This window comes from Megalops cyprinoides, chromosome 17 (genome assembly GCF_013368585.1).
Source record: "Megalops cyprinoides isolate fMegCyp1 chromosome 17, fMegCyp1.pri, whole genome shotgun sequence".
Taxonomy (NCBI): Eukaryota; Metazoa; Chordata; class Actinopteri; order Elopiformes; family Megalopidae; genus Megalops; species Megalops cyprinoides.
The window spans coordinates 9,469,168-9,494,419 of record NC_050599.1 but is presented as its reverse complement, the minus strand read 5'-3'; the positions used below and the strand labels follow the sequence as shown (position 1 = coordinate 9,494,419).

Here is a 25,252-nt window from a genome sequence, read left to right as displayed (position 1 = left end):
TTCCTTCACTTCACAGTGCTGCTGAGAATTTTCCACCAGACAGTGAGAACACCCCTCCCCTCCTTGGAATGGATGGAACTGCTCTCTGCAGCTCACTTCTGGCGGGGGTGAGCTGGACACCAGCGGGGGCAGCATTTTTGTCGGTCTGGCTGGAGCTGTGACTGCCCCCCCGACCCCCCACCCCCCACCCCCCGGATTGCGCTGAATCAGCGTGCCGAGAGTTCAGAGGGACAGCAAATACCTGCCGGCTCAAAGGGATCAGGGCAGAATGGGCCGCAGCTGGACGGCCGGCACGGGACCCCGGCGCTGGACGCGGGCAGAAAGCACGGGAAGGCTGTGGAGCTCCGGCGGATGGGCACTGCCCACAGAGAGACAGCGCCGTGCCAGCTGCGCTCATGCACTCAGGCTGGCATCACTTACTGCGCCCGTTTACACAAGGTGCAGATGTATCTCCGCAGTGAGGAGAGACACAGCGGCTAAACTATGAGGGTTTGAAGATCATGAGGTTGAGATTTGTGAGGGTAATAACTGAATGCGTCTGAGCACCTGTTTCAAGTTTAAATCAATCCGACACCGAATTATTTTGCAGCAGACTATATATATTTAGGGCAGCAGTATGGTATAGTGGTAAGGATCAGGGCTCGTATCCAAAAGGTTGCTGGTTCAATTCCCTGACAGGGCACTGCTGTTGCACCCTTGGGCAAAGTACTTAACCCACTATTGCCTCAGTAAATATCCAGCTGTATTAATGGATGAAATTGTAACCCATGTAAGTTGCTCTGGATAAGAGCGTCTACTAAATGGCAATAATGTAATGCAGATGACAGTAACATCTCAATAACATTTCTACAGTAACATCCCTCCAGCCTTATTTGTGATCCTGAAGAAAGCCCTATTTCCAAACGGCTAGTCTGACAACAGTCTAACAACACATCGTGGAGAGCGTTTCTGTACCGAACATGCAGTGCATCTGCCACACCCTGTTGACTGTGGATATCTTATTTCACTGTCAGTCATTCACAATGGGTGAGCTGCACAGATGAGTGCTCAGAGCAGGCTGCTCACCTGGAGCACTGGGAACAGTTTAATTTAAGACGACGTAATTGGCAGATGAACACACTGCGGGGTTTGTTCAGTTGTGATGACCTCTGGCCATTCTGAGCACTGCTGAGCAATTTGATTGGAGAATCAGAGAGGCACTGAGCAACATGGTCCTTGGCACAGGTTATGAAATGTCCCCTTTTCTTACCAAACCGAGTACCTGCCAAAGCAGAAGGAATGTAAGGGTTCGTAAAACAAATTTTTAACCAGAATATAAGGCCGACTACGGAATATCTATTGAGTAACGTACTGAATGTGCTTAATCACTGAAACTCTTTGCATTGTTTCTAAAGACATCTTAATCTTACTGTGCAAATAATATTAAGAGTGAACTGAATGCTCCATTGTTTGAATTTGGGAAATCTGGATTTATGATAATTACAAGAAAAACAATCTGAAGGAAATCCTCCTAACTATCCAAGAATGATATAGAATGAATTATGTAATAGGACATATTCGAATACCACTTGATGAGTGCACCAAAAGTTTGTGTAAAATCAACAATAAACCAATTTAATTGCAATGTTATTTTGTACCAATAATTACGCCTCAACCTCAAGAATCAAATCTGATATTAGGATTACAGTGAACTAAATCCTCGTCAAGTCGGATTATTGTCAGAGAAAAAAAACGATGTTCAGCAATGCCACCATTGGCTATACATACCTTTTGAAGTTACAATATGAAACAGCAAACAATTAAAAAGGTAGACACTCTGATATATTGCTGTCTTATATTGTAGATTGACATTGGACCTTCAGTATATATCAGGGCATGAATCTCAAATATCTCAGTCACAGATTACAAGAAATACTTGTAATGTTTCAAATCTTGTAATTGCCTCTAATTGCCATAACCATGGAATACTTTGTAAGTAGGTTTTTAAGTAAGCAAAAGTACAATGTTTCTTTTTTTTCCACAAAACATCATGAAGTCTCTGGAAACTTAAGGAAAAACTATATTTACTGCATAAGAGTTACGTACTTAAATTTGATACTCAAAATAAATGACATGGCATACTCCGGTAAGCCTGAACTGTCAGGCTTTCAGTCTGCCAGTGGTTTTACTTGAAAGAGAACAGATATACGACATTCTGTTCATGTGAAGAAAACAGTATTATTCAGTTTCATCTGAAAAACACGCACTCCTAGGGTGCCACAATAAGGACTTTTAGGTAGGGTGTTTAACGGGCGGTGGTAGAACGCAAATCAAGAAAATATGATAATATGAATAGCATGAATAATTAATGACACACTGATCTTCCCACACAATGTTTGACTTGTGAGACACCTCTCCTTTCAAAAAAAAAAAACACAACACAACTATTAGCTGAATGCATTATAATGACAAATCATTAAAACCACCTCCGCTTTTCATTACAGTCCAAGTACATTTTGACATTTAACTACTTTAAGTCAATATCCATCACACACAGTAGCACCATCAAACAGAACATTCCCAGAGGAAAAGCTCATTTGAGTTCTGTGTATTGCAAATAGAAATCATTACCCCAATACCTCCTTTAACAAAAGCAACCAGGCATGTTTTATTTAACTCCACCCTGAAAAGACACCATACGGAAAAAAATGAGGGTTTAGCATCCGTCATATTGTACATCGCAACGCAAACATGCTGGAGACAAAAAATAATTACCCCACACCCCTCCCCACATTCATTATGCCCCCTAACTGTGCTGTCACTGTACCCATTAAAGACCAACTGATTAAAATTAAGAATCCATTAGCATGTGTTTAATCAGTGGGTGCAAAGCTGCATAAACAGGAGTGCTGACAAAAACTGTAGCGACAAAAAGCTCTCTGAAAGACGCTGCTGGAATGTGTTAGCATGCTGACGTGACAAATGTGCAGTAGCCTTATGTGTACGTCTAAACTGGGATGATGCACTACTCAACTAGTAGCTACTGTGCTACCTGAGCGACCAGGTTCAAAAGTGAACCCAAGTAAACTACAGCTCTGTCAGTGCTATGATGCGGCACGCTTTTGTCTGAGAGTGTTTCTGGACGATGTTTTATGACACTGTGTTCCAACAGTGATTGACAACGAAAAAAGAAACCCGACACATTGCTCAACAAAAATGTACAGATCAGGCTCATTGCAAGGATAATGCACTGTAAAACCTGGAATTCACTGCATATTCAGACCCACAGGCAAACTGAATTTTACTGCAGTAAATATATATGTTCAAGCAAATAGACTTCAGTGTAGTGTCGTGAGAGGCAACTGTTCCAATTTAGCACTATTAGCCCAGAAGAGTTCACCTTTGACATAAGCGCTTCCTTTTAAGTGCTCTTGGTTATCGGTCAGGATAATTCCCCAATTCCATTGAGCTTAGCGCAGTGTCGGTCTCACACTCTAATCGGTCTCAAATCAGGAAAACCACACACAATGCAAAACAACTGAGTTTCAGTGTTTGTGTGCAGGAAACCCAGCTGACTGAATGGTCTCTTTTAACTGCTCACTTACACTGTGTACTGTAAAAGAACCCCCTTCACTGCCAAGGAACCGGGGCACCGTTCTTTTGTGCTCTGGTTTTGTCTGCTGAAACAGAATACTAATATTCATTTACAAACAATGGTGCCGCTTCACCTTCTTACACAGGAAATGTCCTGAGGTATTAAGAGGCAGATGGCAGAAACTAGCGTATAATTTTCTAATACTGTAGTTTCAGATGAAGACGGTAACCTGTTGATAATGATTGACATCATCCAAGCACCAGGATGTTGTCCTAGATGACAATGCTGGTTGATTTTGGTGACATTTTCAGAACAAAGGTTGACTTAAAAACCACATCAGCTGTAGGCTGAACATGCGTAAACCTGCCCCAGGATAAGTGTCTCCATTCTCTTTTGCTGTTACCCAGAAGTTTTAGATATAGGTCTGCTACATAAATATGTCTGTCTTCACAGAGGACTAGACTTGTAGAAGGAGGGCCAGATGTAGTGGTTCTGGAAAGTGCAGATAGGTGATATAGAGGGTTAGGGGACCAATGAAACCTCCTGAAACATGTATTTTTTCTTCTTTAGGGAACAACCCATTCTCAGAAATAGCAGATCCTCAGTATACAACTCTGCAGGACCATTCCACACACACACACACACACACACACACACACACACACACACACACACCTGCACACATAAACACATGGGACATGCACATGGGAACACATGTGAACATACAAACATGCACACACATACATGCAGTGGTAAAAAAAAAAAAAAATTCCAGCTAGTGAGAACAGAGGGTGCAACACCTTGTGACACCTGCTTCATATTCATATTCACACCTCCACAGAGGCAGCGCTCATGGTAAACAATGCTGGCTGTCTATGAATGCGCAATGCAGGCTGACTCTCTGAAAATCTGGAGAGAGGGTGGCACAGGCATGCGAGACCAGGATAAACCCCGTCTGAGTCAAATCCATGCTTGTCTGAGGTTTCCCCCTTTGTTACTCAGTCTGGAATGAAACCACCTATTTACAGGTTTGAAATATGCATCTGATTAGTCAGAATCAAAATGCGGCTTAAAAGGGAAAACAATGAGGTGTTACTCCTCGTAAGATTCTATCACCAGAGTTACAGTGTAGCCTGGCTCTCTGTTATGGTAGTCCTTACATCACTGATTTATACATTTGCGGTTAACTGTTTTTTTTCCAAGTGCACTTTTTGCAAATGATAACAACAGTCCACTTGCTTGCAACAAATGAAAATAAAAAAAACAGAGGGCCTACATAATCTATTTTGTTATTGCTTTTTTGAAACAAGTCTCTCTACTCAACTAAATCCAATTGCATAAGACCACACACAACACAACACTCCCTTAGGGCTTCCGTCTTGACATAACAGTAATAAGCCATGTTGAAATTAATGGTAATATTTTGCTTTCTAATTTCAATTCCATACAATCTAATTCAAATTCACCCCCCCCCCCCCCCATTAAAAGAGGCAGTGGCAGAGAAAGCTTAATGAGATTTTCAAAACTGATCTGAGTGAACAATGCTTCATTCATTATCGCCTCCACATGAACAAATAAACACTATTGATCCTCAGCAGCCGGTAGCCCCTCCCATTCCAAGCTGATCACCTGACACCAATGTAACAGGACTGGCCACTGACACAATGTAGTAGCTGGGCCGTTTTCCCTATGATAAGACAGGCTGTGCTCATTCAGTGCAGTTCTGCTCAAGGCTAAATGGAAAGGAAAGACATTGCAGTCATTGAGTGTCTTGGAATCTGCACTGGGCCAGAGAAACTGGCTCATATACTGGGTCACAGAATTCAATTCTGAAATTCTGTATGTACACTAGGCCCGTTGAAATTAATATATATAAGATGAAATAAAATCACAAAATACCCTGAGATGATCATATCCTCAGCCAAGAAAATAGATTCAGACACAGGAATGAGGTGTGGACAATCATCCAGGGAAACACACCCATCCCTGCAATTTTCCATTAGTCCACATTAATGTCCTACATACTCAATAAACATGTACAACCAGTCCAAGCTGATGATCAGCTGCAATTGGGCATATATTATTTGGTTTTTTTTTTGCTTGAATCCCTTCCTGGATGTCTTCCACCATCATAATTACTCTTTACTGGGGCACTTCCCAGAGTAATTAAACAACCAGTGATCTGAAAAGAAAAAACTGTGAGTGAGTCCATTAATCAGTTCTGAATTTTAATGATGTGTCAGACACTATAATACGTTTTCATGGGGTTCTGGGGCCCCTGATACAGGGCTATCTTGAATTTTATCTTAACTGGAACCTGAGGTGGTACTATAAAAAGAATAAAACAGGGAAAGTATTTGCTTGGACATGCCCATCAACCTATTTTGTCTTTTTTTTTCAGAAATATTACAGTGACATGCTTTCAAGCTCCAATCAGGTATAGGCTAATGTTAAATGGTAACTGCAAGGTAAAAGTACGGATAGTTTTTGTTTTGTTTATTTCCCACCGACATACCTTCAGACCTATATCGATATTAACTTGGAATAAGCCCATTAGCTCTTTCCTCACTCCACGTCATTTTCAGTGGAAACAGAGCAGCATTGTGCAGGTTATTAGAGTATTCAGAAAGAAAGTAGAGACAGTATGACATTTTATAACTGAAATCAAGACATCCACGCCACTTAAAGACCTATCTCTCATCAACTACTTTAGAAAGTCTGATGTGGTAAACAGGGTAACTAAAGTAAAATCTCACAATTATGATGCTCTTGCAATATTGTTAACTATTACTTTACCGTTTTAGTACTTGGCTTGTTAAACTCTGAGTGACATCTCCTTTCATAACGCAAATGAAACTTTAGAGCAGTAAACAGACATTTCTCATCCTGCCTTAAAAACACAACAGTCTGTGTAACATAATTCTCATTAACTAGAACAGAGTTTTTTTTTAGCAATGTGCCACTAACTTAGAAACACTCCTCACTTAATTTTGCAAACTTAATTATGTGGTGAATGTTTTTCATGTCACAAAATATGTTTAGTTTCTCATTTCAAGAACAGGTTTAGGAATTACACTGATCAAAAAGAAAGTCTGATAGGCAGAAAAAAAGCACTCACTGAACACTGTACGCTTTTTTGACAATATCAGTATCCCAGCACTTGGCCTTTTTGCTGACTTATGACATTAATGTTTTTGACTCATCTTACTCCATGGGGTGAGTGGGAAAACGTTTTTCATGTTTGTGTGTCTCTTAGAAAATAAATCTTTGCATTTCATGAACATCTGTGAATGGGAAAAATTTATGGGACTACACCTTGAAAATCAATAATTAACAGTGTCGTGCATGCTTGAGCACAATAAATGATTACAGCTCACAGAATGCTATAGTTCACTCCAACTAACTAAAGTCATAAAGCACTGGGAGAGAAACACTATACAGGCAAGTTTAAACCCAGGCTTCAGTTTTCTGGATGAAACCTCCAATGTGTCTTCAGATTATGAGAATGTTGAGTATTTTCCCTGTACATTAATTACGCTGTCTCCTGTGAATACAGCCATGATGACACAAACGGTCCATTATTTAGGCTTCATTAGAGCCTAAAGGATCCTTTAATGTATCAAACTTGGTTAAACCTGATATGTTACTTCAGCATAAAAGCATATTCCCTTTAATGTGGAGAAGCTCAGTCAAATGGTAGGGGAACAGAGAGCCCTATCCTCTGCCTAAATGCATTCCAACCTAGTACTCCAGATTCTACCCACAAATGGTTCCTCTCTGATCCCAAGAGAAAGAGTGCAGGGTCATCTGTCTCATCCAGTATGGTGTGATAGATTTTTTTTTTTTTGCCTAGACACAATGACCAATGAGGAGGAAACAAAGAGAAGTCTAACTGTTACCAAGGGAAAAGACAGACAATTTATTTTATAACAGAAGAGAAATTACTTAATTATGCCCTCTAAGTGTTTTCTGAACGACTGATACAATGGGTTAAACAAGAGGGGGAAACTGCGTGTATGAAGGGGTCTATATTCAGAGTAAGTTTCGGCAAACCTGAGATAAATTCTGAATCACAACAATTCATAACAGGTTATAGAAGTGCCCCACCCCCTTATACCAACATGCTTGATTTACAGAAAATCCACATTTAAATGTATTTCCTTTCCTGAGCGTCTGTCCCAAACAGCTTTTATCTTAAATCTGTAATTGCATCGTAGATGTGGAGACTTGACATCGCCTTTTGAGATTAAAACGGATTCCGCGACGGACCAAACTTGATTTTTAAAGGAAAAGTCGGTCATGTTTTGCATGAATACGGACATTGTCAAACACTTGTCCGATTAGGATTTTAGTCGCAACGGGATCATGCTGGATATTGCCGACGCATGCTGTGCAAGTAATGATCACTACAAAACGTTGTCACCCTGCCTTCTAGTGCTACACTGTAATTTGACGGCATTCAAGACACTTAAAAACGTGTCCAGTCATACACTTTTATATTCATTAACGCATATACACATGTATAACTCTTTATCACTGCTGCATAAAAACTAATCACTAATTTGCAAAACGCTGAAACGACAAAACATTTTACTGTGCTCGCCGATCGAAACGGAAAGTTGCAACCTATCTCTAACGCTTTGCATGATTCCAACATTTCACTGCTCCTCCGCAAATTCGAGGAATGTCGTTTTCTGGTTAAACAGACTTGTCAATCGGGCATATGCTTGTCTCCGAATAATAAAATAACCAGATATTCGACACAAAAAAATCAAATCACATGTTAGCTAGCTGCTGTCCACATTACAGAATACGCTCATTTCAACCGTGAAACCACGAGCCCAAATTCCCCCAAGAAATTAAATCCCACACTGACAGCTCACAAAGCTTTGCTAAATATTTAAAGCGTAAAGCAGTTGGTAAGACAAATGCTTGTATCCACGCATTGAAATGTCAAATGTGAAATAAAATGTCATCAGCCCGACCGACATATAGTCTCCTGTTTGCTGTGGTGTACTGAGCCAGAGCCTGGTACTGTAGCTACTGTGAAGTTTTCATTATTATTCTTAGGTGGGTTTAATTTAAAACACCAGCTATATGCGGGCCCATCCCGTGAAATTAATACCCCCGATTCCCATACAAATTTGATTCATGTGTTAACACTGTGCACTTTTTTCACATGGCGATACTCAGTGTAACCTTGTAGCAAATGTAATACGTGTACACAGAACAGGCGCACAAATCATTTCAGCTGCGTAGTAGCGCATAGCAATAATATATGTAACCAGTTACGATGCTGCTTCTTCAAGTCGACACCCTCTGCAGGCCTTTATGGAAATCTCACACAGAACTGTCACTAATATTATCATTGAATGGATAAAGCTTTCCCTTGGTCTATTTATGTCTTAAAACGCGTACAACCAGCTAACGCACTGTCATAATCAGTTTTCAAAGGGAAAATTCCAAAGAAATAAAGTGCTGACATTTTTCCGCTGTCTGTCTGCTTTACTCACTGTGTTCAAGCGGCTCCTCTTTTTCTGTGTTGTTAGCTATATTCCCTCTGCGTAGTCTGACACCAGGCGCTGCCGTTGCTAACTCTAGCGCTGTTCTAGTAACGGGCCGCCCCCACCGCCGCCGATCCGTCTCCAACCAGCCTGTCGGGAAACGCGCCTGCGCGCTTTGCGGGTGAACTGGCAGGGAAACGCCAAGCGCTACCACGCAGCTGCATCCCACGGATCGCCATATTGGCTCGGAATTTTCTTCCATAGTGTCTTATGACAAGTTTATAGAGCCAAAATGTCCGTCGGATGACCACAACTTTTATTTTATCATTTCAAATCACAGTCGCCCACTACTTTGATCTTACTTAATTGTACTTGCGTGTACTTGTGTGTGTGTGTGTGTGTGTGTGTGTGTGTGTGTGTGTGTGTGTAACATATAGTTCAGAAAAAGCAAATAACCTTTAAAATAAATAGAAGGACTTTTTTCCATTAAGAAAATATAAACTGTTATAAGGGAAATATAAACTTCAAGTCTGTCCAAGTTAGGTTACAAATTCTGTTACTAACCCTACCTTATTTTAATCATTTGGGTGCGTGTATTTTCAGTTTCACTGTGTACACATTTCACAACACAACTCTGATGGGTTGTACTCATAAAAAGAAACAGAAGAAAATGATGTCACACTTTTGAGAATCTTATGTGGTTTATTTTGCACTCATTCATGTGATAAGAAACAAGCCATTACTTTAAGTTCACCTTTCAACACGAGTCTCTACAGATACATACAATCACAAACCTTTTCACAAAGTGCCTTTTTGAAATCAAATAATAACAATAAAAACAATAGTAACATTAAAAAAATCAGCACCAGTAGAAACACTGTGTATGCCCATGCAATGTTTTACTATCTGCTATTGTGACCATGGTGATGGAAACTGTCCACACAAAATTCCATGAGCTATATCCTCCGATAAACAAACAATAAAAAACATATAAATACCATAACTTCCAGAATGAGACACACAATGGAAAATTAAAAATTGGCATAAAGTTGTAAGTGTTTTCCAAGTGAACCCATGCAGCTCAATCAGCATAATGCTTCGTAGCAAATTTTCCTGGACAGGTGAAGACAGATGGAAGAGACAAAGCCCACCAGAAACAGTGGCTTTCACCCCTCATCAGTGTGATCACGTAACATCTTTCAGTGATACACAAGTTAGAATAAAATTATTTCTGAACAACTACATGAACCCCACTGTTTCAGAAGTGTGCCAACAATGTTCTGTTTTGTTTTACTGGCTGGAGAAGCGTAATCAGATTTCCAGTTAGTCCCAAAAGGGTTGATGGGAACCGTGGGCTTGCTCCGAAACTCTGATGTTGATTCCTCTTAAGTAGTGGCAACATTTTGTGAAGAAGCACTTTTTGTTTGTTTTCCAAGCACTTCTGCTGTTTCCATCTCTGATAGCCCTTTTCCTGGCACTTGCCTTTAACACAGCTGACAATGTCTGTCCCCGGATAGCTGAGGTACAGACGCAGAGTTGACAATAATTGTAAACAAAAAGTATATATTGTATATTAGCAAAAAAAAAAAAAAGCCTTCTGCCTGTACTTCAGAATGCAACCTGCTTACAAGTGCATGAGGTATTGTGATTGCTATTCTACGTTTTAAAGGGAGATTGCTTTCCCTCGTGTAGTCAGTGCTGTCAATCACAGGCTTTGGCAGTGATCTACCTACTGAAATCAGGCTTCATTCCATGATTTTAAATGGCGGCACCGAACACACAACATAGAGATTAAGTGCCTAGCAGTAATTCCTTTGATGGAAGTGTGTGGGTGAGTGCAGTAGCATAGGTTTTCAACCCAATGCATGTGCTTTCAGGCATTTTTAGATGTTTAAGTATATTCTGTTGAAGTATTGATAAAACATTACAGTGACTTTGTGAGTGTTACTATGGGCGTGGCATCATGGTGAAGATAATTCGGCTGTATTGTGTAAGACACAACAGTAAAGAGTCAATGAGGCCTCCAGTGTAGGACACTGAGAATGATCAAAAACACAAACCCAGAGAAAGCATTTAGTTGGACACAAAGTATTTGCAAGTCACCCTTGTAAGGGTTGTTCACTTGATACATTCCACCAAACACTTTGCCTAGGTTTCTTTTCAAATTTGTAGTACCCTTGTCATGGAGAACTTAAAAAATACATATGAATATCTAATTAGATGAATATATTCAGTGACAATAGCATGGTCAAGAATTGTGCATTATTTTAAGAGGGTTTCACTGACTGAAAAGTATTCTCAGAAATAATCTTTCCAATAGCTGCTGTGTACACCAGCTTGTGTCTTTATGTCTGGTTGTGTCTGGTTGACTACTTAATACTGTATGTCCACAATGTTTGTCCATAGAATGCACTGAAACCTGCATCCAGACACATGGAAATGTCTTTTGGGCCTATCGACTTCTGCTTTACAAATAATCATTTCTTCTTCCTTTAACAGTGTTCCTGTTCAATTTATCTGTTTTCATTGAGTGGAGACAAAATCAGCCAGAGTAGAGGCGCAGCCAAAATATGAATAGTAAAGTAGTGATTTATAGCTATCAATACACCAATAGTAACAATAATCAATACTCAGCAGAATAGGCACAAATCTAACTTACAGAAAATATACATTCTTTATTACAAATCCATTTAATCTTTACAAATCCATTTTACCATTTTGCCCATAATACAGCGGTAATCAGAATACAGTTTTATATGTGCACAATGGCTCTTTGGCTAAATGGATTTTGAGCTATAAATAATATATATTTTCCATAATTTGTACCTGTTAAACTGATTTTAATGGTCAAATACAGGGTCTTGCATTCTGTCTGTGTGTGGTTAATGTCTAACATACTTTAATTTGAAATTTTGAAAATTATATTGAACACAATAGAACCAAACATAAATTTAATTATTTGAATCAACTTAATCAACTGACTAGATTGCAGCAGCAGAAAGCTGGTGACACTTGCAGGGAAAGCCCACAAATTTACTCTCCAAGACAGATAAACAGATATCAACACTGGTATAATACTGTACTGAACGAAACACATTAAAGTCAATTCAAGACTCAAACCGCTGCAAAATTCACATTTGTGGGAAGAGGACAGATAAAGATACAGGGGTAGCTGTCTGTAAACATTATTATTAACCCAACTGGAAATATGTGTCTTTCATTTGTCTTCTTACGTTTCACAAATTTGTGAATGCTGAATTTTTTTCAGGGCTAGAAGAGATATCTGAACATTTTTGTTCAACAGAAGTATGTAATTGCCATTGCTGTGTCTTTTTGACGATGTTTTGACGAAACAAGACAAACAGCAATTTGGTTTTGTGCCCAACGGCTGAAAATCTTGATGCCCTTTGTGCTTGGTACAAGGGACAGCAAAACTGCTGCACAAGCCAAAATGAGTGTGTGTGTGTGTGTGTGGTAAGATATACACTTTAGGAAAATCCTGACAGCTCTAAACATGAGAGCCACACACAGGAGAAGCCATGGAGAGAGGAAAAAGAACTATCTTGTCTTCCAGGTCAATAAACACGCTAAGTCTCGGAGAGGAATCGTCAGGGTGCTGGTGCTAAGCCTGACCTTGGACCCTGTTTCTTCTCGAAACCAGCCACAACAATATATCGAAGCAGCTGGATTTCATCACCACATTTGCACTTCATTAAAAGAACAAAAAAAAACAATCTGAGAGAGGAAAAAAAAGTATGTATTCTCGTTTTCATCAAATTGTAAGTGCTACAAGTGGTACACAAGAAGTACAATGTTTAACTTGCATTTAGTATCGCTACAGGAAGTGATCAATCAGATTTAAGGATAGGAATGAGCAGCCATGTGCCGCTGTTGCACACTCACATCAAAACAAAGGGTTCGCGGGAGTTAGTTCAAGGACGTAACTGGTCTATGTTCCTTGGCTGAAATTCTGAAACGTACTGATTACACAAATATAACTTGGGAGGTTTCACTTTTTCAGACTTATCCTTGGTAACGAGAAGACACGATGACAAAAAGCACATTGTATCATAACTATTCTACATCTATAGCGCTATGCATTTTCAGCTTCTAGTATTGTTAAATAACTCCAGTCAACACCGATTTAGCATCCCAACAAAAAACTGTACTGGTTTTCTCATTCAGAGATATTCAACAAAACGTTCTCTTGAGGGCATCCATAAAAACAGATAAATTATAAGCTTAATTGATATTTAACCTTTTCTTTCGACCATATCTGTTTCCATTGTAAAACTTGTTGAAATCAAGAGCAAGGATATTTTAAGTTTCCTTGCTTGCATACATTTAAATCTATCAATCATTCCAATACATACACAATTTGGATCGGTCCATATGCACTTAGGAGCAGTGTTCAATTCCAATTTGAAAAAAAGTGCTTTTTTTTAAAATCGCCTGCTATATCAAAATCAGTGCAGTTTTCTTGGTTGGTCTTACATGTACTAAAGACAGTTTCATCTCTGTGTTGTGGCCCAGTAGCATACTTGTACTGAACTCTGCAGCTGTGTTTGGTCCTATGGTATGGGTTTCCATGGTTACCAGATGCCACTGGACCTGCCACCAGGGGGAGCCAAAATCCTGGCTGAGGACCTCTTTGGAACATGATCATCTATCTGGGAACCTGGTAGAAAGAATAAAACAGAATAAAAATGACAAAAGAAAGCCTAAAGGATGTATTGACATGCGACTACAAAAAATAATTTACTAAACACATTGGCAATTTATTAAGCACTCAGGCAGACACTGCATTAGCTTATGTCTGAACCCAGTCAGAAAATAATAAAATACCTACAGTAGCAGCTCCACTTGTATGATTGCTTCATGTCTAACCTCTGCTTGCACACACATTTAAGCACATATGTATAAACATACACACACACAATAACAGATGTGTGTACTATACTATGTATAGATGTGCTGTATAGTATGTTTACCAGACAGGCTGAAGCTGGACTCGTGCAGGTCCCTCATGCCCCCATGTCGAGTGCAGGGGCGAGTGGGTGTGTCACCATCAGGGGGACCCAACTCCTTCTTGCCAGAATTGTGCGCCACGGCAACATCACCCACATAGGGGGCACGCTCCACACCTTTCAGAGCCTGGCACTGTAGGGTTACACACACATACACACGCACACACACACACGAGAGCACCACGTCACTGACAGATAATGGCCTCCTCAATCAAAACTCACGAGATAAGGTGACACTGCAATGGCATATTAGCATTAATAATAGCAACCTCATATAAAATGAAAAATGAACGAGTTCAATCATCCTGGTTTGCAATGTGACCTTTTTTCCTCCTTTACAGTTATTGGTTATCTTTACAGTTATTGGTTACCTTTCAGCTTTAAATAAAGGTCAGATTCTGTGAAAGAATAAAAAATGCCAGGTGTTATTAAGGGGCCAAACCCCAATGCAGAAGGCCTGAATTCCACCAAAAGTGGAAAACAAAGCCATCCATTTTCACTAATCTGTAGCATTTGTAACGGAATTAAGTGTAACAAACAATTTGTTCCTTCACAAAGGAGTTTATTATCACAGCTAGGATGCACAGCTAACATCAAACAGCTTTGTGATAATGTTGCTCAACATTTCAGTTGTCATTGATTATTCATCAAGACTATTCTGCTGGCGCTGCTTCTCGCCCAAATTTGTGCATGACGTTTTCCACGCTGAGAGAAACCAGACTGCTCAAACCTTTTCCCTCTGGACCATCTTCTTGTAGAGGAAATCGGGGAAGGTTCGGAGTGGGTAGAACTTTCCAGAACCCTCCGCGCACATGAAAACTCCGTTCTCGCACACTACTCGGCCACGGCTGATGGTCACCAGGGGGACACCGTGGCAACGCAGGTTTTCATACAGGTTGATGTCACCGCCCTGCACCTGTGTAGTCACCGAGATGGTCCTGTTTGAACGTAACAGGTACACACACACATACACACACAACATGATTAATACACGTAATACACAAAGCTCTAGGTAACTACTTGATTGCAGCAGGATGAAAATACAGCGGGATGATCAATAAGCTATTGTAAATTGCTTCTTCCTCAAATGAACTTATTAACAATAATGCTCATTAAGCTGAAGCACTGGTTAAAATGTACTTTGATTAGAGATTTTATCTTATTGTGATTTAGCAGATGCTCTTATCAAAGGGACTCACAGAGGTTTCAGTTTTATCTATTTATACAGCTGGATACTTACTGAGGCAGTTTTGGGTTAAGTACCTCGCCCAAAAGTAGAGCAGCAGTGCCCCAGTGGGGGAATCAATCCAGCAGCCTTTCAGTTATGAGCCCTGCTCCTCACCACTATGTCACACTGCTGGATCCTGCAGGGGTCCAAAGCTCCTCCCCCACAGGGGCACACCTGGTTTCCAGGGAAACACACCCTGGCCACATCCTGTCTCTGTACCTGGTTGCATCAGGGTCCCACACCACCACATCGGCGTCGGCTCCCGGGATAATCCTGCCCTTCCTGGGGTACAAGTTGTAGATTTTGGCTGCGTTGGAGCTCGTCACCGCCACAAAGCGGTTCTCGTCCATCTTTCCTCCGACCTGCAAGGGGTTGAGAGCAAGAGTTTCGGTCAGCCCGTGTTAGCGAAAACAGAGACAGGGTTTTAATGTTGTTACCCTTCCACTGTCTCTGCTGAGTCAGAACGGCCAGGGTGGGCATTACATTACATTATTGGCATTTAGCAGACGCTTTTACCCAGAGCGACTTACATCAGTTACAATGTTATCCATTTATACAGCTGGGTATTTACTGAGGCAATTTGGGGTTAAGTACCTTGCCCAAGGCTACAACAGCGGGAAATCAAACTGGCAACCTTTTGGTCACAAGTCCTGCTCCATAACCACTATGCTTCACTGCCGCACCACACAGGAAAACAGATGGGTGTTGCTTACGTACCACTCCCCTCTCCCAGATGACACTCATGCGGTCCTGCACACCGGGCACGCCGTGCGGGATCTTGGTGAAGTCCTCCTTGCCCATGGCCTTCTGCTTGGTGGTGAAGGGGCGATGGTCTGAGGCCACCACGTTGAGTGTGTCACTGAGATCGAGTGACAATGATAAAGAAGACAAGTGTGCAGACAGTCAGCAGAACAGGACACGTGGGCGGCTTCGACAAAATCCCTCTGCTTCTGTGTCAGTTCCTGGATCAGATCGTGCTAGCCTGGTCACCTAGTTTGTTATGGTCAATAGGTTGCTTCCCTGGGCCCAAGCATTCCATTACTGGATTGTTCTGCTGTTGTTAGTACATTTTATTTAGTAATATAGAATGCCCTATTTTTGTTGAGTACAATGCTCATTAATAAGTTATTAATAAGCAGTGCAGTTCAAGAAAAATGAACATTGACTTCTTTTTGAAATGCTGGGATGCTCTCCAAATATACTCTCCTGTTGGACCACACTTTTGAGAAACGGTGGGAATCCACCGTATGTGAGTCAAATTACACACTGAGCACACACACCAGGTGTTTTAAAAATGTTCTTCAGGCTTGACATTCTAGACCTTTAAATCAGGCACGCTTGGCAGCATGTCATACAGATACATAATGCCTGAAGGAATCACATGCGGCACATACTAAATCATTCAGACTGTAACAGTGCGTAAGATCTACACAGGTGAGGCTCTGAGAGGTGCAGCACTATAGGTGAGGCAGAAAAGGCGGGCATACTTTCCCAGCAGACTCAGTAGGTAATTAGGCGTGTTGGGGTCCAGGCGCAGGGGCGGCAGAGTGACGTAGGCAGCGGCGTGTGACCAGTCCTGGTGATAGTAGTGCATACCGTTCAGCACCGCGTGGGCTGTGGTCACCTCGGCGTGAACCACTTTGCCTGCGCACAGGGACAGACAGCACAGTGCACGGTTACAGGAGTCAGAGGTTAAAGGTCTGGGGACACACTGTCAGCACCGGAGTGGGAGAGAGAGAGACAGTGAGGGGGGGAGAAAAAGACAGACAATTATATAATCACTGCCAACTGATATTTCTATCTTTGTCTACAAGATTTTACCATGGTGCCAATATACTGATCCTGTATTCCCGATTTCTAAATTAATGCTGCTTCTTAAGGTTGGTGCTCATTTTTGGTGACAGAAGAAGAGGGATGGAGGGAGAGAGGAAAGGAAAGAAAAGAAAGTGACAGTGAGAGGGAGAGGTAGAGATAAAAGAAATAGAAAGCTCATTGGGGTAGCGATGTGTTCCCGGTTATGTGTATGAATTTTTCTTTTTTTTCCATTTGTGTGAATAGCACTGTGTGTACGTGCTTGTGTGTGTGTGTGCACGTATGTGTATGAGTGTGTGTGTGTGTGTGTGAGAGAGAGATAGAGAGAGAAAGAGATAGAAAGAGACAGAGAGATAGAAAGAGAGAGACAGAGAGACAGAGAGAGCTCTTACCCTGCATCTTGGCTGAGGCTACAACATCCCCTGCAGACATGCTGGACACATTGACCAGGTAGATGGGGCAGTGAGCCTAAATCAATGATGACCAACAGTCTTATTCACAAGACATATTTATCAATCACAAGACTAGGTGTACCAAGCAATGGATCATCCAAAAACTATCGACACTGTTGCCTAGAAATGTTCTATTACAAAGTGCAGACTGTACACAGCAAAAGAATATTATCAATACAAAATCAGTGCCATTAAGCTTGTTGATACTGAAACTCAGAATGGCTGTGTGTATATACAAACCACTGAACCATTATCCAGCTTACACAGACATCTTTTATTGTACATTATCCATTTATACCAAACACTTACTAAAGGAGCTGGCTCAAGGGTACACAAGCAGTGTCACAACCTAAGATTTGAACCTGTGACCTGAAAATACATTTCTGTATATTACATGTACACATATCACCGTGTATATTGCAAATATTACTAGTGAAAGACACCAATCCGATTCTTGTTTAGTCTGGAAAATTACAAAGAATTTGCACCAGGGCATTGCAAGATATCTTTCATCCAGCAGGAGGTATAGAATCACTGCCAACTGATGTTTCTAGCTTGTCTAAAGCAGAGGTGGAAAACCCCGGCTTCAGAAAGTAAAAGTCCTACCATGTATTTGTTCTAACCATTAACTAAACAAGGTGATTTCACTAATTAGCTCCTCTACCTGGCTGAAGAGTTGTGCTAATTAAATTCAGCTGGTGTAGCGCATGGGTGGAACAAATACGTGGCTGGACTTTTACTTTCTGAAGCCGGGGTTTTCCACCTCTGGTCTAAAAGGTTTTAGCATGGTGCCAGTGTAATGACTTTGTATCCTTTTAAGGTTAGTGTCAATTTCAGATGTTTGGAACAAAATATCTTAGATATTTGATCTCAGAAATTAGCTGCTATGGAATTCACTGTAAAATCAGACAATATGCAAACACACACAGAGTGATACATACATGCACACACACACACACACACACACACACACACACACACACACAAGCACCCACACAGTGATAGACACAGTGACAGAGACAAAAATGCACAGAAATAGAAACATGTTCGCGCACACACACACACACACACACACAGTGTTTACACTCACCCTGTTGGCAATGGTGATGGCACGGTGTGTGGCCTCCGCCTCCAGCTGTTGGTGGGGGGTAAACATCACAGTGGTGAGAGAGAACCTCAGACCACTCTCAATTTTTAAAGGAGATCTAAAGCTCCAGTGTCCTCTGGGCACCTGTGCTGCCTCCTCTCATATTACAAAAGGATCTCACACTGCCTCGGACAATCACTCAAGCTGATCAAGCGTGAAAGCTCCACCAAACGACCTTTAAGTTTACACACTGTTCCTGCGGCATCATGCTACCATACAAATACACACACATCTCTATTGGTACAGGCTGAAATAAATACTTTCACAATTGCTCTCACCATTATTTTATTAGTAAAAATATGATTTAAAGACATTAAAGAAGAAAGACAAAATAGCTTTGCTCCCTTTTACCTCCTACAGTATATTCACTTTCATGACTAATCTGTTTACATCACTATTACTTCATCACTATTATTATTATAAAAGCCTCGGGACACCTTTTCTCTGTCCACTGAAACCCTTCCTTCAGTTCTGTTCCTTCATGATACCCAAATCAATCATTTTGGTCTAATAAAAAAAATCAGTGAAAAAAACATAAAAGAAACATGATTCAAAGCTAACACAGGGCAACAGTTGCTGTGATGGTGCTTAGATAGTAACTGTATAATGGCTTCATAGCAGCTACATAAATCTTTTATAAGAACTACATAATCGTTCATAAATATTCATGGAAAAAGATACAGAGTGTCAAAGGATGTGCTATGTCACCATCCATTTCCTAAACGGCACCACATTGGCATTTTGATTTGTTATGTCATAGCAATGCTGTACTAGACATGGGGGTGATGCAGCACATAGCCTGTGAGAACCTTGTTTGTCTGGCACGGATGTTTATGAATACTCGTATAGTTACTATGAGGGCATTATATAGTTCTTATGGGGGCCCTTCACAGAAAGAGTTACCAGACATGGCAGACAGTACAGAGCAGTCCAACTCCTGCTGTAATGTGTCAACACTGGGGAAAAACTGACTCAAACTTAAACTTGACCTTCAAGTGATGCACGACTGACATCGTTATTATTGCATTTTTAAGCTTAGGGCTGACATACTGTACATGTTAATGGGAACTATTAGCAGATTTGAATACAATCAGCAACCTTAAATGAAGTAATCCAACCATAGTTAATTTGCAGATTTGGCCTTTCTCAAAAAATTTCATTGTAACATCGGGTTGACAGAGCTAAAAATGGTTCATGAGAGAGCCCTCCAGGCGAACTCGAAGACTCACCTCTTCAGGCCTGCTGATCTCGATGCCCTCTGGTCCACTGATGCCCAGATCCAGCGCCTCTTTGGCTCCCTGTACCACACGATTACACACACACACACACACACACACACACACACACACACAGAAGCAAAAAGGTTAGGAATCATGATCACAGCAAAACCGATGAACATAAAACACTGCCAAACACCTGCATGGTATTCACACAGTCACAAGTGTACCACATGTGCGAAACAACACTGTCCGATTAAACACTGATCTAAATTTCTAGAGGGTTACAATCTGAACAGTATAATTTTAGTTTTCTAGAGCTGAAAAAACAAGAACAATTTCAATTGTTCTTTATTTCAATAATATCTTTAAAATATTACATTACTGGACAGTAATAGTATATCCAATATAGCAAAATCTCTTCAAACAAGACATTATGTTAAGGTTTTTTTTCCTAAACGCTGCCACTAGAGGGAGCTCAACGGAATATCAACCTTATGAGACAGCATATTGCAGTCTTCCTTGTTCTGTAAAATGGCAAGCTGGGAGACTGCTGTCTGGAGGACTTGCAGAGAAAAAAAGGTTTAAAAACCTGAGCCTTTGCCACATACACGTGGACATTTCCCTCTCTGAAAATAAAAGCTGGTTCTTTTTAATGTCCGTATTAACTTTTTTGAGCCCATTGTTTGGGTACCAACAAAAGCAGGCTTAAAAGGTAAAAAGGTAACAGCAGCGACAGCGTAAGACACAGACAGAGCAGGTGGCTTTCTAAGCTGGTTGGGATGTTAAAGGGGCCGCTGCCCTGCCTGCCAGACTCTGACTGCTTCATGGATCTGGGATAATGCCCCTGTAATCCACTCTCCATGCTCCGGCAAGGTGTGAACGGTGGACCACTATCTCATTCATGGGATTTGGGGGTGACCGCACGTTAACAACCACTGATTCATGACTGACCCCTTGGCCTCTCTACGCTACTTGTGGATCATCCGCACATGGATGTATGAACAATGCTCAAAGGCAGTTCAAAGTGTGGATGTTACATAACAGGCTTCTAACGCTGCTACTCAACGGCAACCCGGGAGCTTCTATGCAGAGCTATTGCATCATGGGAAGGCAGCGGAATAGGAAATTGCCCTCCTTGTTCTGATTTGCTGGGGACAGAATGTACAAACTGGTTTCAGCAGGAAAAATGGAGGTTTGCAAACAGCGAAGGGGGGGGGGGGCAGCTTTTCTCAGCTCTCGCTTCCTATGTGCTTGATCTGGTGCTTCGTTTGTGCTCCGGGGGGAAAGAGGAGATGAAAACAAGTGAATGCACTTGGCATGAGATGGAGATTAGGGATGCAGGGAAGAGGAGGGGCTGGGTGCACACACACACATGAGGGGGGGGTAGAGTGTGAGAGAGATATTGTGAGAGGTGAGAGATGGCAAAAAAGAAATAGACAGAGAGGAAGAAAGGCAGAGTGCAAGACAGATGGCAAAAGAGAAAGATGGACAGAGGTAAGAGAGAGAGAGATGGCAAGAGAGAAATAGAGAGAAGGAGGGTAGAATGAGGGAGAGGGAGAGGGTGAATAGAGAATTCTCATTGCTGAGGCGATGTGTTCTTTTGTATGTGCACTTGTTTAAATCAGTGTTCATGCCTCCGTGATTGTGCTCACATTATGAGTATGTGACAGAGAACTCTAGCTTAAGCATGTCTGCAATGGCATACTTTTAGATGAGCTGAATACTGGACTGAAATGTATTTTTCAGGAACACTATGAACTGCGGCTGTTACGCAGCTGAGAAATATTTCAACAGTATACTCAGGTGTCCATGGTGTTGAAGTCTGTTTTTCTTGTAAATAACACACTAAACAAGGGCAGCCTGTCTTGTGTTACTACTATATGTATTTTCATTCATATCTCTCTTCTGTTGAAACTGGCCACTTTGAGCAGCGCCATACTGAATTTATAGCATACCTATGAAGACATCAAAAGCAGGGAATTTACATTGTGATGTTACAAAGGCACACTATGACATACCATTATGCTCTCCCCCTCTGAAGCTCTGAGGAGTCTGCTGATGTAATCTTAAAGAGGATTGAAATGGCTGGGTTCAACACACCTCTCAGATCTCTGGTTTCTGTCCACAATTACCAGACTAAGCCCCCTGAAACAGGCTTAAAGCTGTGATGTGGATCAAGCAGAAATACCGCTTAACAACACCTCACCGCAGAACTAAAGCCCCTCTCTTGCACAATCACGGACTGCTTATTTGATGTTAATAATCACCCTAAAGAGTCAACACATAATGCATTCCTTTTTTGGGTTATCTAGGAAATTCTAGGCATTCTTGAACCAAGGAGTTTTGGTGATGGAATTCAGCTCAACACAGTAGGAGACAGTGCGCACAATGGAAATTATAGAATGGTACAGGATTTACGCTGCATCTTCGCTGATACATTTTTACTTTGCCTCTAACTGCTGCTAACAGCTCTCCTGTCAGATGTGTCTGAGATTTTGAAGCAGTCAGCTGCCACTGAGGAGCAACTGATTCAGCTTCAGCGCAGGCCTGAATCGCAGGCCCTCTTTATCGCAGACTTGCAAGGTGTGCAGTATCCACAGAGAAGCATCAGGCCCTCCAAAATGCCTTACATAAAACTGGCCCATCAGACGAAGCAGGAGCAACACTGGCCTGTGAAAAGGGGAAGATGTCCCTGAGGGTCTGTGCCACATTCACACCAGCACTCCGGGCCTCAGAAGCTGCAGGCTCAAAAGCCGCTTTGTTTTTTTGCTGACATTTCACATTCAGTTCCTGACATCACCTCTCCTTTCCCACGGAAAAAAGCCTGTGTCCCCCAGGAACCCAGAGACAGCATTTGAAGTCAATGGATCACCTCCATGCAGTAAAAAAAGAACCATATCCAAGAAAGCACCAGAGATAACACCATCTAAGCAAGCCTTGAAAAAGAGGACCAATTAAATGAGTGCCAAGGACCTACGAAACGAAAGCCTCCAATTGACCTGAGGCAGTGAATTCTGTAAAATGCGTGACCCTGCCTGCTGGCTCTGTGACCTCACCTCAGCCACCAGCTCGCCGTTCTCGGCGTGGACACGGGCCACCGCCCCGATGTCCTTGCACGTCTGGAAGACCTGGTAGAGCTCGCTGTCCCTCAGCATGTACAGATCCTTGTAGGCCATGAACATCTGGAAGGAGTTTACCCCCCGCTCTCGGACCAGCGTCTCCATCTCAGCCCGTACCTGGAAAGAGGACAGACAGAAGGTTCATTGTCTGCAAACTGAGGGTTCACTGACCCCCCACTGTTTTAGAGCATCATTGCATTACATTACATTATTGTCATTTAGCAGACGCTCCTATCCAGAGCTACTTACACAGGTTACAATTTAATATCCATTTATACAGCTGGATATTAACTGAAGCCATCCTGGGTTAAATACCTGGCCCAAGAGTACAGCAGCAGTGCCCCAGTGGGGAATCGAACCAGCAACCTTTCGGTTACCAGCCTTTCTCATTACCACTATGCTACACTGTCACCCCACCATGAAGAGTTTGCTCTAGAGCATGCAGAGAGTGAGCATGATATATAGAAAGGAAAATGAGGTGGAGAGAAACCATGGAACGGAAACACTATTCCCTCAGAGTAGTGACATCGTCTTCCAATATTTACTGTGTGGCTTTTTAACATCAAGCCTTAACTAAAATGATGCAGCAAAACGCTGCTGAACCATAACTTCCATTTGATGTTCTAATGTAGACAGATCTGAAGGAGGACTGGGATTTGAAGATCAGGCATAAATAATTCAGCTGTGCAGATGTCAGTCTGAATGCGGGATCGTTTTGCTTGGGGCACGACCAAAGCAGCATCGCTTTGGAACCCAAGCCGAAGCGAGGCTGTACCTTGGGCCCCCACCAGGTGACGCCAACGTGCAGGGCGTAGTCGCAGCAGGTCTTGGGGTCGGCAAGAGCGCGGCACTTCTCGTAGGCCTCCAGCAGGGACGTGTCCTTGTCTGGCAGGACGTGTCCGATCACCATCGTCGTACCTCCGGCCAGGGCAGCCTGCAGGGGGGGAGCAGGGATACTGTAGCAAAGACACACAACTCTCTCCATCTAGAGCAGCCTGTGGGAGCAGAGATTCCTTCACTCAGCAACATTTGGTTCCTTGTAATGCATGACACAGCAGGAACCCAGTGCTTTTCCACATTAAAAACTGCAATTGACTCTGATTTCTGATTTACACCCACTTTCAGCTGTATGAACAGAGATCTGATAAAGACGTTTGTTCATGCAAGACACAATCTGGTCCTTCATCAACCGGGTTGTGAAGCTCTGCGAGGCACATGGCTTAAATCTGCACCAAGAGATCCCGCCACTGTCCATCAGGCAGCCCGCATAACCAACAATTAACACACACTTTCCCCATTTCATTAGGCAGACCAGAAGGATGACCGATTATTTGGCAGCTCTTAATGAGCAAGACTCCAGTCTGGTTGGACCACATGTGACAATCGCTATCTGCCCATTCCCACTGCTCTGGTCAGTCTCTGAAGGTAACCCCCCGCTTTAATTACTATGTGAATGAAGGTTCGTTAAACACTAATAGCCAAGATTGCCTAGTCACGGGCTGGATGCGCCAGACGGGTTAGAATTACGACACCCTGCAACTACCTGCTGTCTGGCTCTCATGCATTATGCATGCACCCAGCACCGCAGCAGCCAGACACACTCTAAGTGGGGTTTATTGGAAAATAATAAATGAGGAAGATTGTAATCTTAGGAAGATTGGCAAGGGAATCTCATGCATTTTTTTAACTATAGAGTAGAGCCCCATGCACCATGCAAAGGTATACAGAAGCCTCAATAGATCTGCATTCTTTGTTCAAATGTTAAAGTTGTACCAATTTTGTGTTTTATTTTGTTACTGCATGAGATGCAATGTTTTTTGTAAGACACGGATTGTAAATAAGCAGTCATCTGCTACAAATTGAACTTTGAACTGAAAAAGCAAATATATTTCTGGGTAAAGCTGTTATCAGATCCAAAATGGCAGATTTATCCAAGACAATCGCATATATTAATCATCTGTTACAGCAGCAAAGAACACATTAAAACAGCACTACACGTAATCGTGGTTACCCAAGCCACAACCAACAACATACAAGGTAAAGGAGAGAACTGTAAGAGCTGATAATAGTTATTATATGTTTGGTTGGCAGGTGTGTATGTGTAGGGCTTTAAGTATCCTCTCCATCATTTAGAGGCTCTCAGAACAAACTGTGAGCAATTCGTCATCA

General features: G+C 41.9%; 2 protein-coding genes across 3 annotated transcripts in view; both read right to left on the bottom strand.

Annotated features, from left to right (window-relative positions):
- Nucleotides 1–9,210, bottom strand: part of LOC118792513 (microtubule-associated protein RP/EB family member 3-like) — a 44,300-nt gene extending 35,090 nt beyond the window's left edge. Inside the window, exon 1 of one of the 2 annotated variants that reach the window (XM_036550384.1) lies at nucleotides 9,088–9,210. The gene's annotated coding sequence lies outside the window, so the exon portion shown is untranslated. The remainder of the gene's footprint in view (nucleotides 1–9,087) is intronic. The other variant, XM_036550385.1, reaches the window with a different exon arrangement.
- A 4,304-nt stretch (nucleotides 9,211–13,514) lies between these two features.
- The window catches only part of dpysl5b (dihydropyrimidinase like 5b), a 45,320-nt gene continuing 33,582 nt past the window's right edge, over nucleotides 13,515–25,252 (bottom strand). Inside the window, exons 3-13 of the mRNA XM_036549572.1 lie at nucleotides 23,859–24,017; nucleotides 23,021–23,200; nucleotides 19,974–20,042; nucleotides 18,688–18,732; nucleotides 17,538–17,613; nucleotides 16,821–16,977; nucleotides 16,051–16,192; nucleotides 15,553–15,695; nucleotides 14,836–15,043; nucleotides 14,070–14,238; nucleotides 13,515–13,756 (exon numbers count right to left, since the gene is read on the bottom strand). Coding sequence (XP_036405465.1) covers nucleotides 13,671–13,756; nucleotides 14,070–14,238; nucleotides 14,836–15,043; nucleotides 15,553–15,695; nucleotides 16,051–16,192; nucleotides 16,821–16,977; nucleotides 17,538–17,613; nucleotides 18,688–18,732; nucleotides 19,974–20,042; nucleotides 23,021–23,200; nucleotides 23,859–24,017 — 1,434 coding nt within the window. The 3' untranslated portion in view covers nucleotides 13,515–13,670. The remainder of the gene's footprint in view (nucleotides 13,757–14,069; nucleotides 14,239–14,835; nucleotides 15,044–15,552; nucleotides 15,696–16,050; nucleotides 16,193–16,820; nucleotides 16,978–17,537; nucleotides 17,614–18,687; nucleotides 18,733–19,973; nucleotides 20,043–23,020; nucleotides 23,201–23,858; nucleotides 24,018–25,252) is intronic.